At 40.4% G+C, this 27,803-nt stretch overlaps 1 protein-coding gene across 3 annotated transcripts in view; it reads right to left on the bottom strand.

The window, feature by feature from the left end:
* ATP9B (ATPase phospholipid transporting 9B) overlaps positions 1–27,803 on the bottom strand; it is a 313,712-nt gene that overhangs the window by 255,385 nt on the left and 30,524 nt on the right. For all 3 annotated transcript variants that reach the window (XM_006128867.5, XM_075921103.2, XM_006128868.5), the window contains exons 3-5: positions 19,214–19,364; positions 15,999–16,112; positions 10,046–10,154 (exon numbers count right to left, since the gene is read on the bottom strand). In XM_006128867.5, the coding sequence (XP_006128929.1) occupies positions 10,046–10,154; positions 15,999–16,112; positions 19,214–19,364 (374 nt within the window). The remainder of the gene's footprint in view (positions 1–10,045; positions 10,155–15,998; positions 16,113–19,213; positions 19,365–27,803) is intronic.

Below are 27,803 nucleotides of genomic sequence, written 5' to 3'. Positions count from 1 at the left end.
GCATGGAAGTGTTGACAGCGTAATGTTTCGCGAATGTGAAGTTGGATGACCATGTGGCCGCATGGCAGATGTCTGGTAAGGAGACCTCCTTAAGAAATGCTGGGGAAGTTGCTACTGCTCTGGTTGAATGGGCTCTCAGTGCACGAGTGGGGGTTTTATTTTGTAATGAGTAGCAACATGAAATACAGGAGACAATAAGTTTCTAAATGCGCTGTCAGAGATTGGCCCTTAGAGCACTCTGCGGTGGATAGTAGCAGGCACTGGGATTTATGGAAAGCTCGTGTTCTGTTCAAGTAGAACACCAGAGCCCGGCGGACATCCAGGGTGTGTAGACGAGATTCCTGGGTAGATGAATGTGGCTTAGGGTGAAAGGTTGGGAGTATTATAGGCTCGTTAAAGTGAAATTCTGAATTCATCTTGGAGATAAAGCTCGAATGGGGACGTAGTATTGCCCCCAGTTGGTGAAAGTGTATATGGTGGTGTAGCTGAGAGGGCAGCCAGTTCACCCACCCTTCACACAGAAGTAATAGCCAGGAGGAAGATGACTTTCATAGTGAGTGTGGGCAGGTCCGACGTCACCATCGACTTGAAAGGGGGATGCGTTAGTGCATCTAAAACTAATTCCAGATCCCACACGTCCAGAAGTTTCCTGTGCAGGGGGGTATAAGTTTGTGAGTCCCTTTAAAAACCTCTTGGTCATTGGGTGGGAGAATAATGAGTAACCCTCTATGGGAAGCCAAAATGCAGAGATCGCCGCAAGGTGAACCTTGATAGAAGAAAGCATTAAACCTGACTGTTGTAATTGTAGGGCATAGTCGAGGAAACGCTGGATGGGAAGCAAATTGGAATCAAGGTTGCTGGCATAGCACCAGGATTGGAAACAGCGCCATTTGTATAGGTAGGTAGTACGTGTGGAATCTCTTCTACTGTGCATCAGCACATGCTTGACCTCCTGGGAAAAGGTAATTTCTGTTTGCCGGAACCAGGTAGGAGCCAGGCCATGAGGTGCAGGCGGTGGATCTGTGGGTGTATAAGCCTCCCTTGCTGCTGTGTCAAAAGGTCATGTCAGTCTGGTAAGTGGTAAGGGAGACATCCGGAGGAGAAATAGGAGCCATGTCTGGTGGGGCCAGAAGAGGGCTATGAGAAAGACCCTGGCGTTGTCTCTGCTTATTTTCTCCAAAAGTTTGGGAATCAGTGGAATCGGAGGAAAAGTGAACAGCGGGTGATGACTCCAATCTATTAGGAAAGCGTCTCCGAGAGATTTCGGTCCGAGGCCCCCTCTGGAGCAGTAAAATGATCACTTCGCGTTGTGATACATTGGAAATACATCTATAACAGGACATCTCCACCTCCAGAAGATGTGCTGTTTTACCTCGGAATTCAATTGCCATTCGTGTTGATGGACAGAGGTGCCTGCTGAGAGTATCAGCAATGACATTGTCCTTGCCCAGCAAGTATATCACAATGATGGAAATGTTGTGGCGGATTCAGCAGTTCCATAAATGGGCTGCCTCTGCGCAAAGGGATCGTGAGCAAGCTCCGCCTTGACGGTTGATATAGTATTCTGCCGTCATGTTGTTGGAGAGAACTTGTATAGAGCATCCCTGAATACTGGGTAGGAAATGCTTGCAGGCACTGGCTACCACTCACAGCTCGAGGAAATTGATGTGTTGGAGGGACTCCTGAGCAGACCATCGGCCTTGAATTTGGTATTCTCCAAGGTGGGCTCCCCAGCCCATTAAGGATGCATCTGTTGTGATCTGCACCATGGGCTGTGGGCGATGAAAAGGAACGCCGGCGAGCATGTTTGTGGGGGTACTACTCCATGTTAGGGAGTCTCGTACCATAGCAGAGACGGACACTGTTCTGTGAAGATTGTGATTGCCTGGTCGGTAAATTGAAGCTAGCCAATGCTGGAGGCATCTGAGGTGTAACCTTGCGTGCTGCACCACATATGTGGTGGCAGCTATATGACCCATGAGCCTCAAAGCAGGTAAGTATTGAGGTCTTGGGGCTCGTGTAAAGTATCTGTATGAAATCTTGAATTACTTGGAATCTGGATAGGGGCAGGTATGCCCTGGCCATGGTGGAATCCAGTCATGCCCCGATGAACTCAAGGGATTGCTGCAGAATCGTAGAAGATTTTGCGAGATTGATTATGAGCCCAAGAACGTTGAATAGAGCTTGTGTCTTGTTGATCTCATGAGAAGCCTCCTCCAAAGAAGGAGCCTTGATTAGGCAATCGTCCAGATATGGGATTATTATGATGCCCTGTCGGCGTAGATAAGCGGCCACTACTGCTAACGTCTTCAAGAAGACTCTGGGCACTGATGAAAGGTTGAAAGGAAGAACTCTGTATTGAAAACGTTCATCCCCTACCAGGATCCTGAGGAAACGTCCGTGGGCCGGATGTATAGTCACGTAAAAACAGGCGTCCTGTAGGTCGAGGGACGTGAACCAGTCCCTGCATCGAGCGCTGGGATGAGGGAGGCTAATGTCACCATCCTGAACTTGTGCTTTCGCAAGTATCAATTGAGTTGTTGGAGGCCTAAGATTGGTCTCCACACTCCTGACTTTTTCAGGGTAAGGAAATACCGGGAATAAACTCCCTTGCCCCGGAACTGTTCGGGCACCCTCTCTACGGCACCGATTGCAAGTAGGTGGAGAACCTCTCTTTGTAAGAGAGGCTCGTGAGAGGGGTCCCTGAAGAGGGACAGGAAGGGGGGAGGGAGAGGGAAGCAAATGGGATTGCGTAGCCCGATGTGATTAGCTCGCATACCCATCTGTCGGTAGTGATGGCAAACCACTGATGTTGGTATGGTCTCAATCGATGATGGAACAGTTTGACTCTTGTGGATGCTAAACTAAAGGGATGGTTTGCAATCCCCTGATCAAGCCATCAAATGGACTGCCGGTTAATTTTGCTAGTTAGGCGCGCTGTTGTTTTGGGGTCGTCACTTCTGCTGTCATTGCCTAGGCCGTTGCTGGTCGTATTGCCCGTATCAAGACATCGTGTATGAGAAAGCCTCTGGCGATAGTAAGGCGTATATCACCGAAGTCGGTAAGGTGGCTTATACATCCCGAGCAAGGTTCTTGAGTCCTTGCCTGAATGGAGTACCTGGGTCAGTCTTCTCGGTGAATAAATTTTGCCTGTTGAAGGGCAGGTCTTCTAACTTCTGACTGTAGCTCCTTTGGTAGTGCAGCCAGTTGGAGCCAGGATGCTCTGTGCATCACAACTGATGTGGCGGTAGTTCTTGCAGCTGTCTGCAATGCCATCCTCAACGCGGTATAGCTCTCTTGTACCACGGATTTCAAGATTTCATGTTTACTTTTGTGTGGGTTATCTAATAATGGTGTTAGTTTGGTATATAGTTATCAAAATTATGGTTAGAAAGGAGGGTGGCATAATTTACCATCCTTAAAGTTAGAGTAGCTGATGAATAAACGTTCCTACCAAACAGGTACAGGTGCTTGCCTTCTTTGTCCCCTGAGGTGGTTTTATGTTGGGGCGCCTTTCCCCTCTGCTGCGCCGCGCCCACTACCAGAGAGTTATGCTATGGGTTCGTAAATAAAAATTCCATGCCTTTAGAAGGAACAAAGTATTTCTTATCTGCCCTTGTTAGTTGCAAGGGCTAAGGCTGGTGTCCGCCATATTTCATCGGCTACCTCAAGTATTGAGTCATCCAGAAGTAGTGCCACTTTTTATTTCTGAGACAGTTGTAAATTTTTAAGAAGTCTGTGCTGTTTTTGCTGGACTTGGGTTAGCTGTACTTCTTGCAATTCTGCCACACACTTGAAGAGGTATTGAAGTTGACGGGCATCGTCGGTGGGTGAAGAGTCACCGGGAAATACTGCCTCATCTGGGGATGAGAATGACTGGTCTGTTGAAGATTCCCCTTGTGGCTGGTTCTGTTCCGATACGTGACCTGCATCCGGGTCAGGGTGTGAGGTACGGAAGGAATGTCCCTGGTGAGGGTACATGGCCCCGTGATGATGGATGTAGCAGGCAGGCTGACGGTATCATGGGAAACATGAGTGTGGTGGTATTGAGGCAATCTTGAGCGGGTGCGTCGTTCTGAATAAGGGAAACGGTGATCATAGCAATGGCGCTCGTAGCAGTGCCTGTAATAACTTCTATCAGGAGAATACCTTGGGGAATATAACCTCCTCGTAGAATGGTGATAACGAGAATAAGATGAAAGGGAAGGTGATCTTGTGAACGTGATATGCCTTTTGAATGCCTTGGATATCGTACATTTCTGTGCCGGTAATGGCACTGAGGAGATGGGGAATAACTCAGGGAGTCGCGGGTGTGATATATAATGGGGCTGCCATGTGTCACAGCCTCTGACCGTAGTGAGAGTGGTGAAGCAGGAGAGGAAGGCTCAGGCGAAAAAGGCACCAGTGGCAGGCTAGGAGAAATTGTGATAATTCTCCTAGACTTGTGTAATGCCTTAGACGGTGCCGGTGAAGAGTAGTGATGTAGGGGTACTTCTGGCTCCAGCTCTGTAAGCGGCACCAGCGATATCGGTGCTGATGAAGGTGCACACTCGCTTGGTGCTGTGGACAGTGCCACACTCAGCGCAGTTTGGTGAGTCGGTGACAGCAAATCTGGTGCCAGGACTGTTGCTGGCGCCAACTTTAGTGTCGGTGCCGAGATCGTTCAAGGTGCCAGCACAGACGACCTTCTCAGTGCTGCTGCCAGTGCCGACTCTGCTCTAGGTGCCAGCGGGGTTATCTGCGCCCGTTCGCCTGAAGGACCAGAACTCGGTGTTGATGTGCTACGGGTGGCTTTATACTAATCTGCATGACAGGGGAGGCCCGTTTCTGAAGTGCCCGGCTTTTTTCCCCACACTCATCCGTTTAAGCGGAGTGTGACAGGATGCGAGACCTTCTCTGAGGCACTTTTAGGGTGGTCCAATGCCTGTCCATTGCCAGAGCATCCGAGGGCCGTGAGGCATCAGGTTCGGCCAGTTGCAAGGCCTTACTAAATAGCAACATCTTGAGCTGCATTTCGTGGTCTCATCTGGCTTGTGCTGTGAGTTTGGCGCAGTGCTGGCATTTTTCAGGTATATGGCCCTCACTTGATACACCACGAATGCCTGTTCGAGGCGGGAATCGCATCCTGACATGTAGCACATTTTTTTGAAGTTAACTATGATGAAATTTTTTTTTAACTATTAAACTATCTAAAATAACTAAAACTAAAGAACTATAATAACCAGAACTACTGAAATAACTGTAACTTCAATTTTTGTGTCAGAATGCAGGAGAAGAGAAAGAGCTTTGTCCGCAGCCATAGACGGTTAGGAGGACTGGCAGGAGCCAGACTGCGCACACTCAGAGTCGGTGTGAAAGGCACAAGACGCCTGCCGCACATGCATGGTCCGGCAGGACCACTGCTGGCAACTCTCTGATCTGCGGCACGGGACGAGCCCAACACCTAGACTGGAGCACCCACGGGGACACTATTCGAAGAACTCCAAGTTACTACAAAGAGTTCTTTCCTAGGTGTCTGGCTGGTGGGTCTTGCCAAAATGTTCAAGGTTCAACTATACAAGACCTGCGCAGATACAAACATTTATATCTGTATCTGTAAATATGAGTTGCAGATATCCACATCAACATCTGCAGATGTGGATACCCACAGATAAAAAACGGGTATCCATAAATTTGCAGAATTCTAGATACAAAATTGTATCTGCATCCATATCGGCATAAACGTGCTGTGGATATCCACAGCCCTACCTGCTTATGCAGATACTGGTCCTTTGAATTTCCTCAACTTGCATTTCCAAGATCATTTAAACAGTATCAGAGATCTGTTTGAAAAATTATGTGCCTTTCAGAGAAATCTTGAAATCTTTCAGGAAGATTTAACAGGGAAGCTGTTATACATTCCTACATTGCATGCTGATGCTACAGATGAAACTTCACTGAAAACAATGCAAGAATTCCTAAACAATCTAATTGAAAAATTTAATGAGATTTGATCATTTTAAAATTTCAACTTGCTTCTTTTTTTCATGATCCATTTATTGTCTCTGCTGACAGATCTTGCCCTTCTGAAGCAAAGAACATTCTTGATTCAATTGACGAAAATGTATTGAAGGCAGAAGTCAGAGAACCAGGACTTTGTGATTTCTGGACTCAATATGTTGACCAATTTTACAAAAACCAGAATCTAGCCATCAGTTTTCTAACTATGTTCATATCAATGTACCTCTGAGATTTTCTACCATGAACATTCTAAAAAAAGCCCAATACAGAAATTATCTGCCAGATGAGTATCTTCACCAGTGCATGTGACTTGCCCTAGCTTTTATAAACCACTATTTGCAATGATTGCCTGTGGTAGATCTAATTGAGTATCACTGGACTAGCTGATCATGAAGGTCCCTTCTGGCCATGAAAGTCTATGAGTCTATATCCTATTGCTTATACCTTGTTTTACTAAAGAATATAACATAAGGTCTAAAATTAAAGTCATGGTTACACTGATCATTCATATCACTGTAGAATGATACTACGTATACTGAAAATATGTTCTTAGATATGTATCACGGCAGAGATGGAGAAACGATTTTCCTGTCAGACAAGGGATGTTTTATTCAGCTTGTCTATCAAAATGTTAATTAAATATTGTGTCTCAGTCGGTCTCCCATCACCCATTTAAGCTGAATGCAGATGAAACATTGTAAGAATTTCAGAAAAGAAACAGATACAGACACACAGCAGGGGAAGAGAACTTTATTTTGAGAAACACTTCAAAAGGTTAGCTGGACTATATTTGAGGAACAAAGATGACATTCTGCATCTAGGAATTAAACAGGCAGTATTTTACATTCATGAAAATGGAATCACAATAAGTCATAGTTGAATATACCACAGAAGGCTTCTGGTGAGATTAACTTCTCTAGATCAAAGATTAACTTAACACTTAAATTTACTCTCCCTAAATAATGTTCTGGTTTTATTTTATATACAACTTTTTCTTTACCCTTATCCTTACTCCCTACTTCTTGAATCTTTGACTATATACTTGTTTTCACCATAAATACAACTCGGTGCTGTGGTTTTTAAGTGAAGATCTAATCCTTTGTTGAAACAGAAATCTGGTATGTACACTGTTCCCCTAAGTACAGAAGACCTAATATTTCTAAGTGTTCAGCAAAGAAATGGCTGGACACTACAATGTAGCTCTTCAAAGAGGCACTCTGGGATACGCTAACTATTAACCTTCATAGCAAAGGACTTCATAGCAAAGGACATAGCACTGTCATTGCTCAAAGGAAAGTGATTAGGTGGCTAACAGGCTGATGGTGTCAGGAAACAGACACCCTGTTAACCACAAACAAGTCTCCATCGTGCTGTTGTCTCAGTCCTGGGTACTCAGAGAACCCTTCACAGACAGCTTCTCCCCTTGTAAGAGAGGGGAAGCATACATCAGGAAGCCTGGACTGTGACCTATCCTGGAACAAAACATATTAACTACGTCTACACTGGCCCCTTTTCCGAAAGGGGCACGCTAATTTCACAGGTCGTAATAGGGAAATCCGCGGGGGATTTAACTATCCCCCGCGGCATTTAAATGAAAATGTCCGCCGCTTTTTTCCGGCTTTTAGAAAAGCCGGAAAAGAGCGTCTACACTGGCCCCGCTCCTCCGGAAAAAAGCCCTTTTCCAGAGAATCTCTTATTCCTACTTCAAATCTCCCAAATTCAGTTGTTGGGGGGAGAGGGAGGGAAGTGAAAGAGTAACAACAACTTCCAGATTGGAGCAAACTGTAATGCAGCAGCACCGCAAAAAATATTTATCTAGTACCTTTATCCAGCTAGACTTTTTTTTTAATCTGTAGATATGTTGGAGGGCAGGGATAGAGTCCAGAGTGACACAGACAAATTGGAGGATTGAGCCACAAGAAATCTGATGAGGTTCAACAAGGACAAGTGTAGAGTCCTGCACTTGGGACGGAAGAATCCAAAGCATTGTTATAGGCTGGGGACCAACTGGCTAAGTAGCAATTCTGTAGAAATGGACCTGGGGGTTACAGTGGATGAGAAGCTGGACATGAGCCAACAGAGTGCCCTTGTAGCCAAGAAGGCTAATGGCATATTAGGTTGTATTAAGAGGAGCATTGCCAGTTGATCCAGTGATGTGATTATTCCTCTTTATTCGGGTCTGGTGACGCCACATCTGGAGTATTGTGTCCAGTTCTAGGCCCCCAATTACAGGAAGGGTACGGATGCATTGGAGGGGGTCCAGCGGAGGGCAACCAAAATGATTAGGGGGCTGGAGCATATGACCTACAAGGAAAGGCTGAGGGAGTTGGGTCTATTTAGTTTGCAGAAGAGAAGAGTGAGGGGGGATTTGATTGGAACCTCCCTTCAGGAAGTTGAAGGCTGCTAAGAGGCTGGAGAAAGGTTGTTCAGAGTAGTGATGGATGGCAGAACAAGGAACAATGGTCTCAAGTTGCGGTGGGAGAGGTCCAGGTTGGATATTAGGAAAAACTATTTCACTAGGAGGGTGGTGAAGCACTGGAATGGGTTACCTAGGGAAGTAGTTGAGTCTCCATCCCTAGAAGTGTTTAAGTCTCCGCTTGACAAAGCCCTGGCTGGGTTGATTTAATTGAGATTGGTCCTGCCTTGGGCAGGGCGCTGGACTTGATGGCCTTCTAAGGTCTCTTCCAGCTCTATGATTTTTTTTTTTATCATCAACTGGAAGCAAGAGTCTTGTGCAGCCCTTCAATGTTTTATTAAAAATCACTGTAGGTAACACGAAGGTGAAAAGGAATGCTTCAGTTTCCCCTTAATTTCTTTTGCTGTGCTTTTCAGGATGTCTTCTATTAAAAACCCTAGCTATGATTATACAGCTGTTACTAAGTAAGTTCTTGGTTGCTAATAGTATTTTGTATTTTCCTTCATGACTACTTAATTTCTTCACCTGCCTTTGTATGAAACTCTGTCCAAAGCTTTTAGGAAGTTCAGAAAAGTTGTCACCTTGGCATCCTTTATCCACATTTCACTGATAAGTTTAAAAGGTTTCTAACAGATTAGAAAGATATGATTTTCCTTTTTAGAAACTGTGTGATGTGATCACAAATTTTATTTTTTAGGAGATCATTTCAACCAGTATACTATACTCATTACTGATCCTCTATGACCTGATTCCTGAATCATTTCTACTGCATCTTTAAAAAAATAAGTAAAACATTAATTACTCTACCTGGAAGCAGGGCTGGAACACAAGACATTTTAATGAGAGAAATTGTATTTTTATTAGCAGTTTAGCTACTTCATTCTTAAATTCCTTTCAATTCTTGAGTCGATGCCAGATAATGATAGTGACTTGTTGCTCCTTAGTTTACTCATTTCAGAGTACAGGCAGTCCCCGGGTTACATACAAGATAGGGACTATAGGTTTGTTCTTAAGTTGAATTTGTAGGTAAGTCGGAACTGGTACAATATTGTAGGGAAAACTCTAGCCAAACATTTCTCCAGAGCTCACTTTTATTCTCCCACACTTCACTTCCCTCAGTCCTTTATTCTCAAGCTGAGGTGTCTGCTGAGAAAAGCCGCTCCGCATCTCCCTGGTCTGCGGGAGGCGCGCTAGCTTCGCGTCTCCTTGGTCTGCTGGGGGGAAGCAGCTAGTGCGGGGTTGCCTCACCCCGTTTGTAAGTAGGGATCCGATGTAAGTCGGATCCATGTTACCCGGGGACTGCCTGTACTGCACTTTAAATTGGTAATGAGTCTTAAATTATTTTCCATTGTACAACATCTGAAAATGTACAGATATGGCACACAAAATGCTATTAATAATAACCCTCAGATCTCTGGAACAGCTACGGTTATTCATGCTTTATTTATCTAGCAGGAATGAATATTTTGTTTCCCCTAAGAATCTCTCGTCAGATTATATGCAATTCATTCCTACAAGGATAACATTTAAAAAAAAACAACTATAATTCTGTCAATCTAAAAACAGTTTAACATAAGTTCAAAGCAATAGAATGTGGATTATAAAATAATTAAAAATATTTTAACTAACCTCGTATTGTAAGCTTGCTGTATAACTGTGAGTTCATTTCCTTGTCTCGCTGGTAACGTCGAAACTCATCAACTGCCTCACGTACCACTGTGACAGCCAAAACAAATCCCTGTTCAAAATAATGACATAACATATTTCTCAAAATGGAAAGGAATTTTTTTTAAACAGAAAAAGGAATAAATGTATATATGGAGTGTTATTTTTGACAATTCAGGGTTTTTAAAAACCTTTTTTGTCCATCTATTTCCTCTTTACTACAGAAAAACAAACGTATGAAAACTTGAGATAAAGTGAAAATATCCCACAAAAATCTCCAAGTATTCTGAATAATTTTCATATCTTGGCATATTCCAGCAAGTTATACATGATATAAAAATTGTAATTTCCTAGAATATTTATATGCGCTAGAGAGGAAAATTGGAGAAGTTATCTGCAATTTAGAAAAAATTAATAACTTTCAAATAACCATTGCATGTTATCTATCTATCTATCTATCTATCTATCTATCTATATGTGAGACAGCCTTTACTATCCAAGAAGTGATCCTTCACACAATGATTTTGGATATTTTTAGTTATGGTTGCAAGGATTTTTATCAATAAAAATGTGTTGTGTTTAACTGTACAAACACAACACAAATACTTCCATCAATATTAACTGAAATAAAGAAAGGCAAATTATAAAAATGCTGTTCGAGAACCTTGCAGCATTTGATTTAAGGATATTTGTATATTTTGACAATTTGTGTTTTCATAGTTATGAAGCTTTATAACTTCTTGAATCTTGATGTCTACTATATATACTATCTTTTTTTTTTTAAACAGAGATAGAGAGGAAAGGGTGAAGTGTAATAAACAGATGGCTAAATTGGAGAGTTTCTCACTACTGTTTCCAAATTAATATTGGTTACTCCCAGTCCTGCAAACACATGACTGACTCTGTAGATTCTGTGAAACCTCTGACCATAGGTCCCTCAAATCTGGGGAGCACTGCAACTGAATTCACAGCTATTAAGGGGTAGTGACAACCAACTCCTACAGGCAGCCAGTATAATCTTTGGCAAAAAAGCGGGGGAGGGGCTACACTTATTGGGAGATCAGCACTAGAGGGATCAATCTCCCACAGGTCATATTTGCGTGTCTATTAAAGACCCGCTAAATCATCAGCTGATCACAATCTCCTCAACTCTGGTATTCCACCAAATTGAGAAGAGTAAGGGGCAACAACATGGTAACTGTATCTAAGGCATGTCAACTTGAACTATGCTATTCACATAGCTGGAGTCACATACCTTCATTTGACTTTTTTACCTAGGCCACGTCTACACTAGCAAAGGGCAGATGAAGGAGACAAAGCATGAGATACATTTACAGTTAGTACTTTGCTTAGCTCAAATCCCTAACTTATGCTATCAAAATGTTATTTTTATGATATCTAAACCTGACTTGCAAATTCATATCTAAAACTTGGTTACCAAAAACAAACACCAAAAAAAAAATTTCACTCTTTTTCCTCAGGATTCCCCCCCCTCCACTCATGCACTCCTTTAGAAATGCACACATCTTATTAAGATTGATCATTCATGCACACATCTTATTAAGATTGATCATTCATACTCTAAAAATACTCCAAGGTCTTTCATATAGTTGATAGGTGGCTTGATAGCAATGTAGCCTATGTAGAATTATTTTCATACAGAGTCCACTTTCAATTAATGTCTACGGAATTGGAGGTAGGATGTGCCACTATTAATTTCATACTATATGAGTGCATTTTTTTTTCTTTTTGGAAGAAATTTTTCATGCTAGATTGTTTTATATAGTCAAAATAAAATTTTAAAAAACACTGTGCCTATAACAGGAAATATGCACCTGATACTTTCAAATGTTCTCATCTTAGCTCAAACAAGGGCATAAAACACCAAAGTAACAAAGCAGATTACTTTCTTGACTGCTAAGGATGTTTTGCACGATCAAAGATAGCTAGAATTTGAATTTTTCTGGAACTCTGGATACTTTGGTATGACAGTTCTATACCAATATGGAGTCATATCTTATCTTCAAACTCAAACTTAGGTCTACCATTCAGGAAGAACCCTCCAGACAAAAGATTCCAATGCTCAAAAACACTTGTTCTATAAATATTAAGAGGGGCAAATCAATTTGATCAACTTGTAGTAAAACCGATACGAAATTTAAGTATTTTCTAGAGGAATCTATGCTCCCCTTTTCAAATTACTTAAGTCAGCAAAAGCCACACAAAATCCTGAATATACTGTAATCCTTCAAGGGAGAATCAAGATTGTCTGTCATGGAAGATCCTAAAAATCAAATTCACTGGTAAGGCAATTTTTCCTTTTCTGGTCCCCACATGACAGACTGTTTTAATGTAGAAAGCAGTCAATTATCCTTAGGGAAGGAAGATTCAACTGAGCTATGCAGAAGCTTGAAAGGATCTTAAGGAGGCTTCCCATTTACCAACTCTATATCTGCAGATGAGAATCCAATTTTATAATGTTTTGCGACATGTCAACAGACCACCACATGGTGGCCTTATAAATCTCATTGCTAAATGTGTATGATCACACAATTTATTTTATTACTATAGTAACAGAAGTCCATGTCATGCTACCCCACTGTGCTAGGTACTATGCAAACAGACCAGAAGAATAGTAATGTGCTTGAAAGGGGTTGTATCTGGGGCTTTGAATACTTCTGCCTTTGTTTCTTTTATAGCCCTCCTCAAATCCAATTTATGCCCTTACAAGTCCTTATAATGTTTGAATACAGAAGACAATACTTCTTCCTACAATATGTTGAAGACTGTGGTGACCTTCAGATAGGAGGTCTGGTCAGTTTGAAGAATTAACATCCATGAATATGAATAACTGAGGTTCCATGGAGACCTAGCCAAGCTCCAAAAACATCTCTGACTGATGTGGTGGTAAGTAAGCAAGACATTTTCAGGGAGAAGAGGTGGAGTAATATTAACTATAAAGGTTAGAAAAGTGGTTATATGACCACTTGCAGCACACATTTCAAGATCAGGACAGGAAGTGGAGGGCTGATTAGAAAGGTGCTCATGAGGAACCTTACATGCTGGTAATCAGGGATTATCCTTGCTTTCTTACAGTGCAGTATTTGCAATTGCAGCCTGTTTTGGCAAAGACCATGTCCAGACCATATCGCACCTTACTAAAGCAATTAATGAAGTGTCAATTGAAACTTTCCTCTGAACTACTAAAAGGATACTTCATGTTCTTAGAATAATCAGTGACTATAATTCCTTCCACTTCGCATCCAAATGGATAGTTTAAGCAAAACTAAGTTTTGCCTCTATTGTAGTATATTCTTTAGAATTTCAATCTTGGTACAGATTCATTTAACCTGAAATTGTCATCTTTTCAATGACCAACAGTTTCAGACCCAATCAATATGGTCTGGTTCTTTGCCTTTTTAAAAAAAATCATCTTCACCCTCAGTGGTTCTGATGGAGAGAAAAAGACATAAGGAAACCTCTGTCATTTATACGATATGGTGTCCAGACACTACTTCTAGATGTCTTTTCTTCATAAAGTACCTTTGTGTAAGATTCATCAGTAGGCTTTCAACCAGACTTGAAATACTTGGAAAGGATAACTAGTCCAGCTTCCACTCCCTTGGTTTCAAGTGCATCATGCTGAACCAATTGTCCCTAACTTTTCTTTTCCTTTAACATGTAAAATCTTCAGTGATAAAATGAGAGTTTCTGTTCAGGACAAGATCAAGGCTGAAATTTTCATAGTAGCTTACTAAGGAGCAATTTCTGAAGCACCATCTGTTGGAAACAGAGAAGTAGGCTAATTATTAACTGTTTATACTCTCTTCCTTATGTATTTCTTTCACCATACTCACTAAGTCACATACGACTACATATGTGCTTCCCTTTACCGGAGTCTGGTAATCTAGACAGATTACTAGCAATTCAGATGGTGAACACTCATAACAGTGAGTTTAACAAGAGATGTTACTATTAGCTCCAGCCAAAAGTACTTATCTACAGCTATTGCAGGATGGGAGTGAAGCAGTAACTGAGCTGAACCAGGGATTATAGTTTAGGAAAGATGTACCAGCATTTAAACAAGTCAGAGACAGTCTTCTCCTGTCTCTGTTTTGAAAGAAAGAGTATCTTGAACAGTGACTAGACAGCTCAGACACTGAGTTTAAAAGATTGCAAATGCTTTTTCCCCTTGTCCGCTTAAAACCTTATTCCTACACACATAGAGCATCAAATACTAAGTCTAACATAACAGGGACCTGGGAAGGAATTATGTCACTCTCAAGGAAGAGGTCGTTAGGGTGTTTGGGAATACCTGTGTAGAAAAGGAGTCCGAAATGTATGGAAATGCTTCCCCAACCCCAAGTAGCAGAAACTAAAGATTCTCTTGTGACCGAATGAATATAGTCCCCTGGAAATCTACTCAGGATATGAAAACATGGGAGAATAAATGCTGTTAAATTAATTTCAGAGATAAATATCAAAATCAAGTGTATGTCCTTACTGAGAAAGATCTGACAGTCAGCACTGTCTCTGTTTCAGTTTGACAGCACTGAAACTTTGGTGCACTTTTCAAAATGTCCATTCTGTGTCAAATTGATTCTATTATTACATTATTATTATTATTAGATGAACTATTACATCTTTCATGTTCTGATACTATAAAGAAATTTGTTGTTGATGCTGTTGACTTGCTTTTATTTATTTGAACTTTGTGTCCCAGGGACATGTGAGAGACAGTTCTGCTGAATCTATTCTTCTGTATAGCTCAAGCACTGATTTTTCTAAGATGTTCACCTTCTGATGGAAGTCCCCTTGAAGTTCCTCCTCATAAAGAAGTAGGATTCTCAGAAATACCAAAAATATTAAGAGCTACTCAAGTTCACCAGTTCTTCTCAAAGAACCTCAGACAGAGTCTCACAAATCTCAGAAATAGCAATGGTCTTTTTTATCAACACTGGAGGAACATCAGTTTAAAAGGGAATGCCTACTGAAGTAGTGTCTCACTAGAAAAGCAGGCATTTTATTTTCCCTTCTCATCCACATCCTGGACTCAAACAGAAGACAGGACTATGCAGCACTTTAAAGACTAACAAGATGGTTTATTAGATGATGAGCTTTTGTGGGCCAGACCCACTTCCTCAGATCAAATTGTGGAAGAAAACTGGCATGACCATATATACCAAAGGGATACAATAAAAAAAAAAGCGAACACACATAAAAAGGACAAATCAAATTTCAGAACAGAGGAGGGATGAGGGGGGGAGGTTAATGTCAATGAATATCCTGCAACAAAAGGCTACCCTGATTCTGCCCTCTATATGGTTTAAGAGAAGAGAATTATGGATAGTTCTTCTTGGGGGGGCATCCTGAGTTATAGCCAAAGATCTTATCTGCCTCCATTTGCTGTGGAGATTGAAAATGTGAAGACAATCTGACATACAAGTGGCTGGTGAATTTAAACTTCTCTCATACAGATGAAATCTATAGAATATTGGAAAATACTATACATATCAGTTTTGCAGTCAACATGGGATAAATAAAGAAGCCAAAAAGTTAATTAATGTACCAAATGTTCTTAATGTTTCTGTTTCATATTTCAGTAGTTACTACCAGCTAGATAGGAAGTACTAACATTTTAGATAAGGAAGTAATTCACAAAAGAGCTTAAGAGCTCCTGTGAGGCAAAAAATACCTTTGATAACATCTGATCAAAATAGTTTAAATAAAAAATTAAGAAAAATTAAGTACCCCCCCATATTAGAATATTAACATGTAGAATAATTTCACAAGATTCAGATGAAAAAGCGTGCGTGTATATGCATGCGTGTGTGTATAATTCTAAAGTCAAAAGATTAATACTAAAGTACTAATAAAAAAGCACATTAATGCTATCTTATATCAGCTTTTTATTTACCAGAGGAGCCCAGTAGGTGTACAGGTAGCCTATTTTCAATGCGGGTACAAACTGTGAGCAGGACACGACGAGAAAATAGAGATTCAAGAAAAACTTGAACTGTTCATATAAAACCTAAAATGAAAAACAAAAGAAAAATAGAATAAAAATGCCTTAAATGTTTATTTCAGAAATGTTCATGAAAAAAAAAGTTAATTTTCCCTATCAGTATAAATTCATTATATTGCATGTTTAATAAAATTAATTATCACTTTTTATATGAACCATCATGTACAGAGAAATCATTTAAAATTACTTGAATACTTTCCCCACAACCCATAAACAGCAGCAATCACAAGTGGAACTTTCTCTAAGTTTTCAAGATGAATTATTTAAAATAAACTCTAATATATCTCTATTAAATTGCAGTGTAATGGTTTGCCCTGGAATTCAATAAAACATTAAAGTTGCTTTGGTGACTCAATATAATGTATCAATAATTCCTCGGTCCCAAAACAGGGGTGTTTGACAGCATTTTGGCTGAAACACTGCTGTGCTTCAACAAACCTCAGCAGACAGAAAAGTCTCAGGGATTATTTATTAGCTACTACAGGGTACAGTAGACCCAAGGTTGCTCTGATTTGTGCTGGGAACTTAACTAGTGAGCATGAATATGGTGTTCAACCACCTTTGTTCCCTCTTTTCAGGTTACTTAGCTCTCTTCAAGCAAATATCTTCATACAGAGAGGAAATAAATTCCATGAGAACAAGAGGGAATGAACGTATTATGAGACATTTCTACCTCGCTGTCAGATTCTTTTGGACCTTGTGTAAATGTTGTAACCAGACAACCATAAGTAAAATTTTTGAAGATTTAATATTTAGCTCCATATTTATTACAATATACATAATACAATACAGGTTCTCTTATTTGGAGTGTTTTTGTTTTGTGTTTTGCTTTGCTATGTTAAAGTAAAATACTGAAATTATTCCAAATATATTTCTATTTTCACTATCAAACTAATAAACTACTCATATTTGCCAGAGGTGGGAGTGGAAACATTACAATTATAACTAAGTGCCAGGTGCACAACAATATTTTGGAAGTTTCAACAGAAATCATTCAATAAGTACGTTTATTAACAACTTATGAATGCTATTAATGAATAGTTAGAGAAAAGATATATAAAAAATTATTTACTGTCTTGTACAGTGGTGTAATTATAAAAATGATAAATAACTATGCTGGAGTGATACTGTGTTTATATTCACAATAAAACATTTTCATGTGACACAAATTAATCAGAAATTAATCTCAGCGGGGTGATTTAGATTTTTTCTCCTGACCAGCGGTTTATTTAAAGTGCCAGTTAGCATAAATTAACAGTTTAAAAAAACTGCCACACTTTAAAAAAATGAAAAATAAAAATAGGATCCTATTGTGTAATTAGAAAACAATTTCGAAGTACAAAACCTGAATTATGCTACCTCCCTTAACAAGTAACTGCAAAGTATGACTCATCTTTACAGGAATCAGGAACATGACCTAGTCTCAATCTTGTAACACATATATTTTTAACCACAGCAATCAATAGCTTACTATATACTTAGGAAACTTTGTGACCCTTATGAAAGTATACACTGCTAACCAATCTGAATGTATTTAATTATTTAAGCCAAAGAAGAAAACATTGGATTGATTCAATAAAGATGAGACTATTTATCTGCTTGAGACAGTTGACCTTTTATTACCTGACAAAAGACTGTTCTTAGTTATGGAGCCATTACTTTTTTGAATTCTAATAAAGAGACATATTAAATATCAAGCATTTCCCAGTTACTGGATGAATGAGGTTAGAAGGATAGGCTCAATGTTCAATATAAAATAGACTGATTACATAAATTCAAAGGACAAAACATTTCTGTAGTGAAATGTCCAAGACAATTAGGGTACGTCTAGACTACATGCCTCTGGCAACAGAGGCATGTAGATTAGGCTACCCGGCATAGGAAAACAAAGTGGCGATTTAAACCTCATTCCAGGAGGTATACCTGCGAGGTCGACAAATGCCTTTGATGTCGACCGCGGAGCATCCAGACTACCGCGTTGAGCCGACAAACAACTGACCGGCTCAGCACGGCAGCCATTTAAATTTAAATGAAGCAGCAATTATTTAAATGGCCGCTTCATTTTCCTATGCCGGGTAGCCTAATCTACATGCCTCTGTCACCAGAGGCATGTAGTCTAGACGTACCCTTACAAAGAAAGGCTGTACAAATGAAAAATGTATTACTAAAGATTATAAGAAATATCAGAAATGCATGTTATCATAATTAATATCCTTTAACCACGGAAACATCTCCCCTCAAGTTATATTTTCAATTAAACTCATAATTTTGAAAAAATATAAAAACAACACAACAACTACGCAAAACATATCTGAAGTCAATTTGTCATTTATGTAAAGAATGAACACTGAAGGCAAATAATTCACTAAAATCAACTGTTTTTTAAAGCCATACTGTGGCCTTTTGTTTTTAAATAAAATAGCATTCATTCCAGTCTTCAACAATAAACTGCTTAAAAGATGTATTCAAAATATGTACAGAATTCTGTACTTTAAAACCACAAGCAAAAACAGATCCAAAAACACTGCACATTAATTTTAAACTAGATCTAATTTATCAGCAACCAAGTCCTGTTAAATAGAAAGTTTTCCAGCATTTTATTCATATTTATTGTATTTTCTTGTGTGCACTCATTACAGATATCTTCATAAGAACATGAACCTTCAACTATTTATTCCTCATTTAATGTCAACCCTCTGTGGCAAAATCATTGCCACACGAACAAAAGAGGAGTATAACTTTGAGTGAGGAATTAAAAAAAAAATGCAAAAGAACATTTGTCCCTGATTTTTTTTTTTTTTTTTTTTAAAAGAGTGCTGCATGGAATTCTAGCTACATAATTCACTGAATTACATGCAAATTGCATGTCTATAATCTGTGCCACTTTGAAAATACAGTTAGAAATTTAAAAAGTGTTACTCATATATAACACAGGACTCCTCACCGCTTTCTCATATAACAATCTTCACTAATAAGGAGAATGAGAAGGGAATACAGAAAGTATGAAATAAATAAGAATATCTATTTCCTCCATCTCCCCACCACCCAAAAAATACCAAAGGGAGCATAAACTAAGACCACAGTCAAGCAATCATTAGTAACCTTACCCCAGGTATAAACGTAAAGATATTGTATTTTTGATTTTTTATCGCATTTCTTGGATATTTTTCTTCACATTTTTCAGGACATCCAAGCCATACTGTACGAGCTTTTAGCTCTTTCTTTCTTCGGCAAATGTTTATGAGCCAGTCACAGCAACTGTAAAAAACAAGAAATATTGGGTTTAATTTCTAAAGAAAAGCCACTTTATGCATTATGGCTAGTATTTTCAAACCTGAAGTTAGGAGAATATATGTAGGCCTTCAAGTTTGATATTTTGGCCTATATCTATATCTCTGAAAAGTGTTCATCATTTTGATATCTAGCACAGGTGCACAGTATTTCTAATACTCAGCCTTACCTGTAAAAATTACGAGCTGCTGCTATAACCTACTTAACAGCAGGCTTTTCAAGATCTAGCTGTTTGTTCTCTCACTTTCTCCCATGGAAATGGGCTCTAGATTTTGATTTTTAAAACTGATCTTTTTGCTTTGTCATTGAAATACAGATTCGTTACTGTCTCAACTGAGATTTTTACTCATATTCATGCTGCAAGACATCATTCTTTGAAACTCTATTTTTATTCAAGTCTAACTATGACACATCATATGAGATAAGCCATGAACACGTAGAGCTCACTGTTAGCAGATTTAGAAGTCCCACTGACTAATGCACCCAGGCTTTTTGTTTTGCTTTGAAACCAGACTGAATTAAGCAAAAATGGTAGCTTTCTACATCCAGAGTATAACCATAAAAAACAGGGCTTTTCCAGATGGCATTCCCCTCTTCTTCTAATGGCAGCCACCTTCAACTCTTCAGAGGACAGTAATTTTTTAGTGTGTTGGAGTAATTACTTCACAGCTGTCTCAAATCTAATGCCCTAAAAAAATCTCTTCATTTAATTAAAGCAGTTGTGTCTTTCCTTCATTCAGTCTCAGCGCTCTCCCTGCCAATTGCTGGCTATGTTCCATACTCCAACTTCTATCTAACCTGGAATATAATGTTGTAGCTATCCAAAATCAAGCACTAAGCATAGGAAATTCAGTATTAAGGCTAAATTTAAAAGAAATCCTAACCCATTAAGATAGATATGGACAGTAAGGCAGTTAAATAACCTTAAATCTGTTCCATAATGATACCATGCAATAACCAGATGGTTACAATCAAGATACTTTAGTGATTCCCATTCCCAGATCAGATTAACCTGACCTTTAAAACATGTTTTCCATATTTTTTTACCTCACAATATTTGTAACTAGGCAGGCGGGTCAAAGTTGCTTATGTGTATTTCTTACCTTAGCATGTCTGGATTTGTTCTAAAGTCTTGTCTGCATAACAAATTAGTGCACAGCAAGCTGAGGAGTAAATCCATAGCACTCCAGCATGCCACACACTACCTGACTGTGGGGAACCTGTTGCTGCGCACTGAAAGTTCCCTAGCATACTTTGCTTAAAGTAGGGAACTTTAGAGAGAAGCAACAGGGCCGACACTAGGGATGTTAGCTATCGGTTAATTGAATAGTTGACCAACCACATTAATTTGTGGTTTGTCAACTATACTGTAGTCCCCAGGGTGGGGCCGGCAGCCAGTGCAATCTGGCCCCCACTCTCAGGGAGCTCCGTGCCATCCCATGCTGCTGCCTTTCTATCAGAGGCAGCAGTGCAGGGTGCCAGGCAGGAGCAAGTCCACAAGGGGAGCCAGTTTAAAAGCTGGTTTCCCTCGCGGACCAGCTGCCTGCCATCCCACGCTGCCACGTCTGATACAGCAGTGCAGGGTGACAGCAGTCCCTGTCTGCAGGGGGAAGGAGAAGGGAGTCTAAGCTCCTGAGGACACAGCTGCTGGTAGGAAAGGGGAGAGGCTGCCCCAAAGCAGCCTCTGCCTGCAGCCAGCCCAGAGCACCACGGACAGAGGCTGCTGCATGGTGGCTGCCACTGTCTGTGGGGGGTCCCAGCCTTTGTCCACGGCTCTCTGGTCCAGCAACATCTGTGGTCCTGAGAGAGGTTCAACATGTATTAGGTTTGGGAGCCTTACAATATCCCTGTAATGTGTTTTATACTTAAAATGGAACTAAAGTTGCAAGTACAAGTAATTTAACGGAGGGTTTTTTTTGGCAGTTTCCATAGATTTTTTTAAGTAAAAACTCCAGACATTAATATTAAAAAACTCCAAAAGAGTTTTGTTATCTTTCTAAATATTTGAAAGTGGAACAAACTCACAATGTGCACTAGTAAGCCTGACATCTAATTCTCAATTCCTTTATTAGTTTAGAGAGCTGTGTCAATGAAATCAGCCCTGTATGAATGTGAGGAAGGGGAAGGTCCTGTCCCCCAGTTCCAGAGTCCCAATGTCTCTGAGTTCTAAGGGCTCCTTTCAGCTCCTGTCTTGGATTCCTGGCAATACTGTGCAACTGACAAAAAGTAGCCAAGGCAGGAGTGACAGCAGAGAGTATGCTGCACGTACCAATCAATCATACAGGGACGTAGCTAGAACCTCCATAATTATAAAACATGCTAATTAAAAAAATCTGAGAGAGAATAACTGTGGTAATTTTTTTTTTTAAATCTATAGTTAGTAGAACCCAATTCAAAACCTAGTTTCAGGCCACAACATTTGCTATCCCCTGATCCCAATAGTGAGTTCTTCCCCTGGAGGGAACTGCAGAGAGGGCAGATGAGCTAATGGAGTGGGAGGAGGCTGGTTAGGTTTCTCTCCTGATTTAAAAGGAGTGGGAAAGAGTCTGTTGATAGTGAGGTCCTACACAAAAAAGGTAGCATGAAGGTCCAAGGTATGATCTTCTAACCTTGGTGGTGGGATTATTGGCTTCATTCAACATTGCACTTAAGCATCTCATTCTGGATGAAACGAAAGGCAGGAGGGACACAACTTTCAAGGCCGGGGGGGGGGGGGGTCCTGTTTCCTAAAAAGGTGCTCAACAAGGTTAGACTAAACTAAGCACTGTGAAGGAGAAGATTTGCTAAGTAATAAAGTAGGAAGGATCCTAATGTTCTCTGTGGCAAAGAACCGAGGCAGGTCAGGGCAGCATTCCATTTTATTTTTTTTATTTACACACACACACACACACACACACACACACACACACACACACACACGCGCGAATATGAATAAAATACACACACACACACACACCACACACACACTCTGCTCTGAGACTCAATACTAGGGATTACCTTATCGATTTGGCCTTATCTACACGACACAGTAGATCGACGCTACGGCAATCAATCCAACAGCTTTTGATTTATTGCATCTGCTTAGGACAAAAAATAGATTCCCTCTAATCTTTTCCATTCTTGTGCAGATTTTTTTCATTCATGTGCAGAATAAATGTTTGTGAGAATGTGCACCAGCAGATTAAAAACAAAACCTAGCTGCGAGTGCTCTGTTCGGCAACATTTGAATCTCTCCTGAATGGCTGCACAAAGGCACAGCACACAGGGAACATCGCCAAGCATGCTACCATTGATGATGGTACTCTACTGAACGAGAACAGTGCAGATGTTTCATGCTTCATGTATGTCCATTTTCTGCGTTTAATAAATGAAATCCGTGTATTTCAAAAAATCTTTTTTCCTTTACATAAAAGCAAGCAGGCAAGTGTACCCCAAAGCAGCTAAGGTCCCGGTAATGGTAAGTGCAGCTCACAGACCAACCTACCAACACAGACTCTCCACTCCCATGCATGGCTACAAGTTTTACTGACTTCCAGCATCAAATTGCTGCCTTGAGGCATCCCAGTCATTACAGTCCCACACTGTACTCCCTAATAGCCTTGGTCTCAGCTGTTCAAACTGGCTTCAAGGTGCTACACCTCAGCAGTCTAGCCCTGAGTGAAACTTTCACCCCTCCCTTCGCAAATATTATGGAGGATACAGCATGCAGTGATAACCATAGGCATGTTATCAGCCAGGTCCAGCTGCCCATATAAACAATGCCAGTGGACTTTCAAATGGTCAAAAGTACACTCCACAATCATTCTGCACCTGCTTAGCCTATTATTGAATTGCTCCTTGCTGCTGTTAAGACTCCCTGTGTATGGTTTCATGAGCCAAAGCATTAAGTAGGCAGGGTTTTCAAGGATTACAATGGACATTTCCACTTCCTCCACAGTGATCCTCTTTTCTGTGAAGGAAGTCCCTGCTTGCAGCCTCATGAACGATGGGCCAGGGTTCTGCGAGCATAATGCACTTTTCTGGACATGCCAGCATTAATGTCCATGAAATGTCCACAGTGATTCACAAGCACCTGCAGAACCATGGAGAAATACCCCTTGTAGTTAATATACTTTGAGGATAGGTGGTCTAGTGCCAGAATTGGAATGCACATGTCATCTATCGTCCGACCATAGTTTGGGAAGCCCACCTGAGCAAACCAAGTTCATGCTCATTGCCCAGAATCACAGTCTTTCATGTGCAATTGAGGGCCCTGTATACTTCCATAACACGAGTCCAACAGTACACTTTCCCACTCAAAATTAATTGGCAACCGAGTGAAATCTGTCTGGAGTAGCCAGTTCACACAGTGCAATCGTCATGTACTTCTCTACCAGCAGGACCCTCATTCGTATGTCCTTGTGCCTCAGGATGGGGGTGAGCTCAGCCCCCGGCCACCATGAACAGAGGCTGCTCTGGGAGCCCTCCTCACTGCGGCTTTGAATTTTAAATGTAGTAAGAGCCCAATGGCTCTTACAACATTTAAAATGCAGAGCCACCACAGTCCAGAGCCAGCATAAGCTGGGACTGCTCAGTCCCAGCTCACACCAGCTCCAGCAGCTACTCCCACTGAAGGTCTGGAAAGAAGTTCCCCTTATACAAAGTGTACGAACTACACGATTAGTGAAATAACTGCTCCTTAACATCCTTAATCAAGAGCTGCAGTTACATTTCCACACACTAAGGCAGCAGAGCATGCAGCACAGAAGTCATTGGCACTGAATGTGGATGGAAGTGCAGGGGTTTCTGGGATGCAAAGCAATGGACTATGGGGCATTTGGACAGGACCCAGGATGCCCCACGTCTCCCCTCAACTTTATCACAAATCTCTGTGGCAAAAGAGGAAGAGGTGTTCTGTGGGATAACTGCCCAGAATACACTGCTCTGAAAGGTGCTGGAAATGCTGCAAGTGTGGTCACGCTACTGTACTGGCAGATGACACACAACAGCGCTGTCACTGCTATGCTCTAAGAGTGGCACTGTAACTGCCACCACTTTATATCTGCCAGTGTCGACATGACCCCACTTTGCAAAGCCTTCGTCTGTGTAACTAACAGAGTGAAACAGAATACTGAAAGGGAAATGTTTGTTTTAGGTGCCATTCATCCCTCTCCCTGAGACAAACTAACAAGAAAAAAACAAAGGATACAAAAACAGACCAGTAAGATAAAAACAACTGGATGGAACTAGTGGGATTAACAGCAGAGAACGGATGACAGAAGTAGGCAAATAAAAGTAACTTTTAATAGGGAAAGCAAAATGCATTAGTTTAGATGAGTTAATGTGCCTTATGTGCAAGGTACAGAAATGAGGTACATTGGTAACTGAGTCCAGGCAAAGTTACAGAATAGGGCGTAAAAGAGAGTAACCAACACCAACAGTGTAAAGACGACACAGATGTAGAACACAGCCAAGACCAGATATCTGAAAAAGTCACCCTATCTACAGTAGAAGTAACTTGCTCAGTTATTTTTCTTGCCTTCTGTTTTTGCATGCATATATAATTCACTGTTAGTACCAGCACTGTGTTAAAGCAAATTTTAAAAATTTTTAAAAATTTTAAAAAATTTGCTTTAATATTTTTAGACATCTTTGATTAACCTCCAGTGGGTAGTAGCTGAGATGTCTCTCCTTTCCCTTCACAGCCATTCTTTTCTTCCCCTTCCATCCCTTTTATCCATTTTTCTATTTAAAAAAAAAAAACAATATAAATAACCTGACAAAAAACTGACTTATAAGATTTGCTATTAGTGTATCACCCTCACATTTCCAAATTATTTAAAAAGACGTTGTACAGCTGATGAGTTTATAGGTAAGTATATTACCGTGACTTAAATTCAGCAGACTTCACTAGTGAAGGATAAAAGATTAAGATGATAAATCCACCATATTTACTATTTCCATGCTAGTGGAAAGGGACAAATGTTTTGCTTTCTGATCAAACACTATCCATTTGTTCCTTATAGTTTTCCAGAAACAGTTAGGATGGATAAATGAACCAATTTTCTTTGCAGAACACATTTTGCAAAGAAATGCATAAGATCAAAGTATAACACAGTCCCACTGTCACGTCAAAGGTTGGCTGCCCCAACAAATTTATCATCATTGTAAGAACTCCTCCATCCTGAGCAGTGGCTCAACCTCTAACACTTTGTCATCCAAACAGGCATAAAACAAGTTGTGTTAATGTTTTCATAGGTGCTAAGAAAATGGAGAAAAGGGTGGGTGCCAGAACACAAGATCGTCTACCATCCAATATCAGACTGACAGCAACTTCTTCAAACTTTCTCGTCTCCATGCCACAATTAAAATAACATTGTCAATAATAACCAAACTCCATTACACAGATGCTTGTGCTGTAGTCAAAGGAGGATTTACGAAACAGACCTTAACTGCTTCTCTGAAGCCTACAGAAACCTAAGGCTAGCTTTAAACATAGGCAACCCAAAATTCTCCACCAAATAGCTCCTGGTCAATCATCAGACCCAACAAGGAAGATCTATGCTGAGAGAAGTAGTATAAAATGTAAACTACTTTGCCTATCTCAAAAACCATCTCTTATTGACGGCAGACATAGATGTAAAAAATTCATCACAGAATCCAGTGTGTCACCTGTGTGGAAGACAGTTCCACCAGATGTTCAATAATCATGACATCAGAACACACACTAAACTTTTAATGTATAAAGATGTGGTAATCCCAACTCTCCTTTATGACTATGGAACTTAGGTAACCTATAGAAAATATCTGAAAAACCCTGGAATGCCAGCACCTGCACTTCTTCAGAAGATCCTCGACATAAATTGGGTGAACTTAAAAAACAACAAATAGCCTAGTAACACCTTAAAGACTAACAAACATGTAGATGATATCATGAACTTTCATGGGAACAACCCACTTCAGATGACAGGAGTATTAGAAGCCCAGATCCAAGAATAAATAAGGGAGGGAGGGGGAGGGGGGGGGGTCAGAAGGAAGGAAGATTAAAAAAAGGAGACAAAAAAGAAGAAAAAGAGAGAGAGTGAGTAGATAGTTCAAATAATTACAAGAGGCTGATAAGAACCATTAGCACCTCCATTGGTTGGTTGGGTCATTAAGATGTGGAAGATAGTCTGCGAGCCAGCCAATATCCTGGTTCATACCATCTGCGTAAGAATTAAACTTGTGAATTAAGTTAAGTTCCAACCCTTCTTTGTGTGTATTTGGCTTGTGGAATTGGTCTGAAACAAAACGGTGACTTGGAGATCCATTAATGAGTGTCCAGGAAGATTAAAGTGTTCTCCAACAGGTTTTTGTGTATTGCCTTTTCAGATATTTGATTTGTGTCCATTAACTCTTTCCCATAGAGACTGTCCAGTTTGGACACTATACATTGCAGTGAGACATTGCTGGCATAGATCACATTACTGGATGTGCAGTTAAATGAGCCTCTGATTTGGTGGCTGATGCAGTTGGGTCCAGTGATTGCAGGGATGGGTTCCTAGATGATTATGATGGAGATGTGTTGCGTAGTTACTGGAAAGAATTTGTTTGAGGTTGGGGGTGGCCAGTAGGATCTCTGCAATAATGCCAGTGTCCTCACAAAGGCCAACATCTTCAGTGTTGAGGCTCTGATTATCCTGTACAAGCTGAAGTGGTACAGAAACTGCGTGTGCATGCCTGATGTATGCTTATCAAAACAAATGCTGTATTCCCAACTCGCTAAAGGAGACAAGAAACAGGAAGACCAAAAGAAAGACTTTAAAGGCACCGTCAAGATAAACATCAAGAGGCGTGGCATTGACATACATACTGAGAGACACTAACCCAAAGATAGGAAAAGCTGTCAAAGACTTTTGAGGAAAGTAACCTTACACTGACCACAGAAAAACTCCTCAGTCACCAAAGGACCCATAAAAAATAAAACATGCAAAAGATCATCCTTGACCTTGAGGGATCACTGCCAGAATTACAGGATATGAAATTTGCTTTGTTATATTCCAAGAGAACACTTTATGACAAACAGTAATTTTGTGCACGGAAAGATGACCAGATAAGCCTCTAAAATTAGTAGATGAAAATATTGAGTTTTTCAACTGGCCCTCAAGTTTGTATTATATTAATCAATTTTCAAAGTTAGTCTATAAAAATCACTATACCTAATATGGTGTTCAACCTCAATTCTATATGTATAATTTCTTCAGATTTTAAAGGCTTTTTGCTATGATCAGTATGAAGCAACTGAATTATGCCTTGTCTTGCTACAGAGCATTTGACCAGGAGAAAACTCTCGAACTATTTATCTGTATTGTATGATAGGAAAAAGTATAGCTGAGGGCAGTCACCATAATGACCATCAGCTTGGTAAATGCTGTAAAGTACAGACAC

Source organism: Pelodiscus sinensis, chromosome 2, assembly GCF_052426305.1.
Source record: "Pelodiscus sinensis isolate ZL-2025 chromosome 2, ASM5242630v1, whole genome shotgun sequence".
NCBI classification, from domain to species: Eukaryota; Metazoa; Chordata; order Testudines; family Trionychidae; genus Pelodiscus; species Pelodiscus sinensis.
This window is presented reverse-complemented; position numbering and strand designations above follow the sequence as displayed.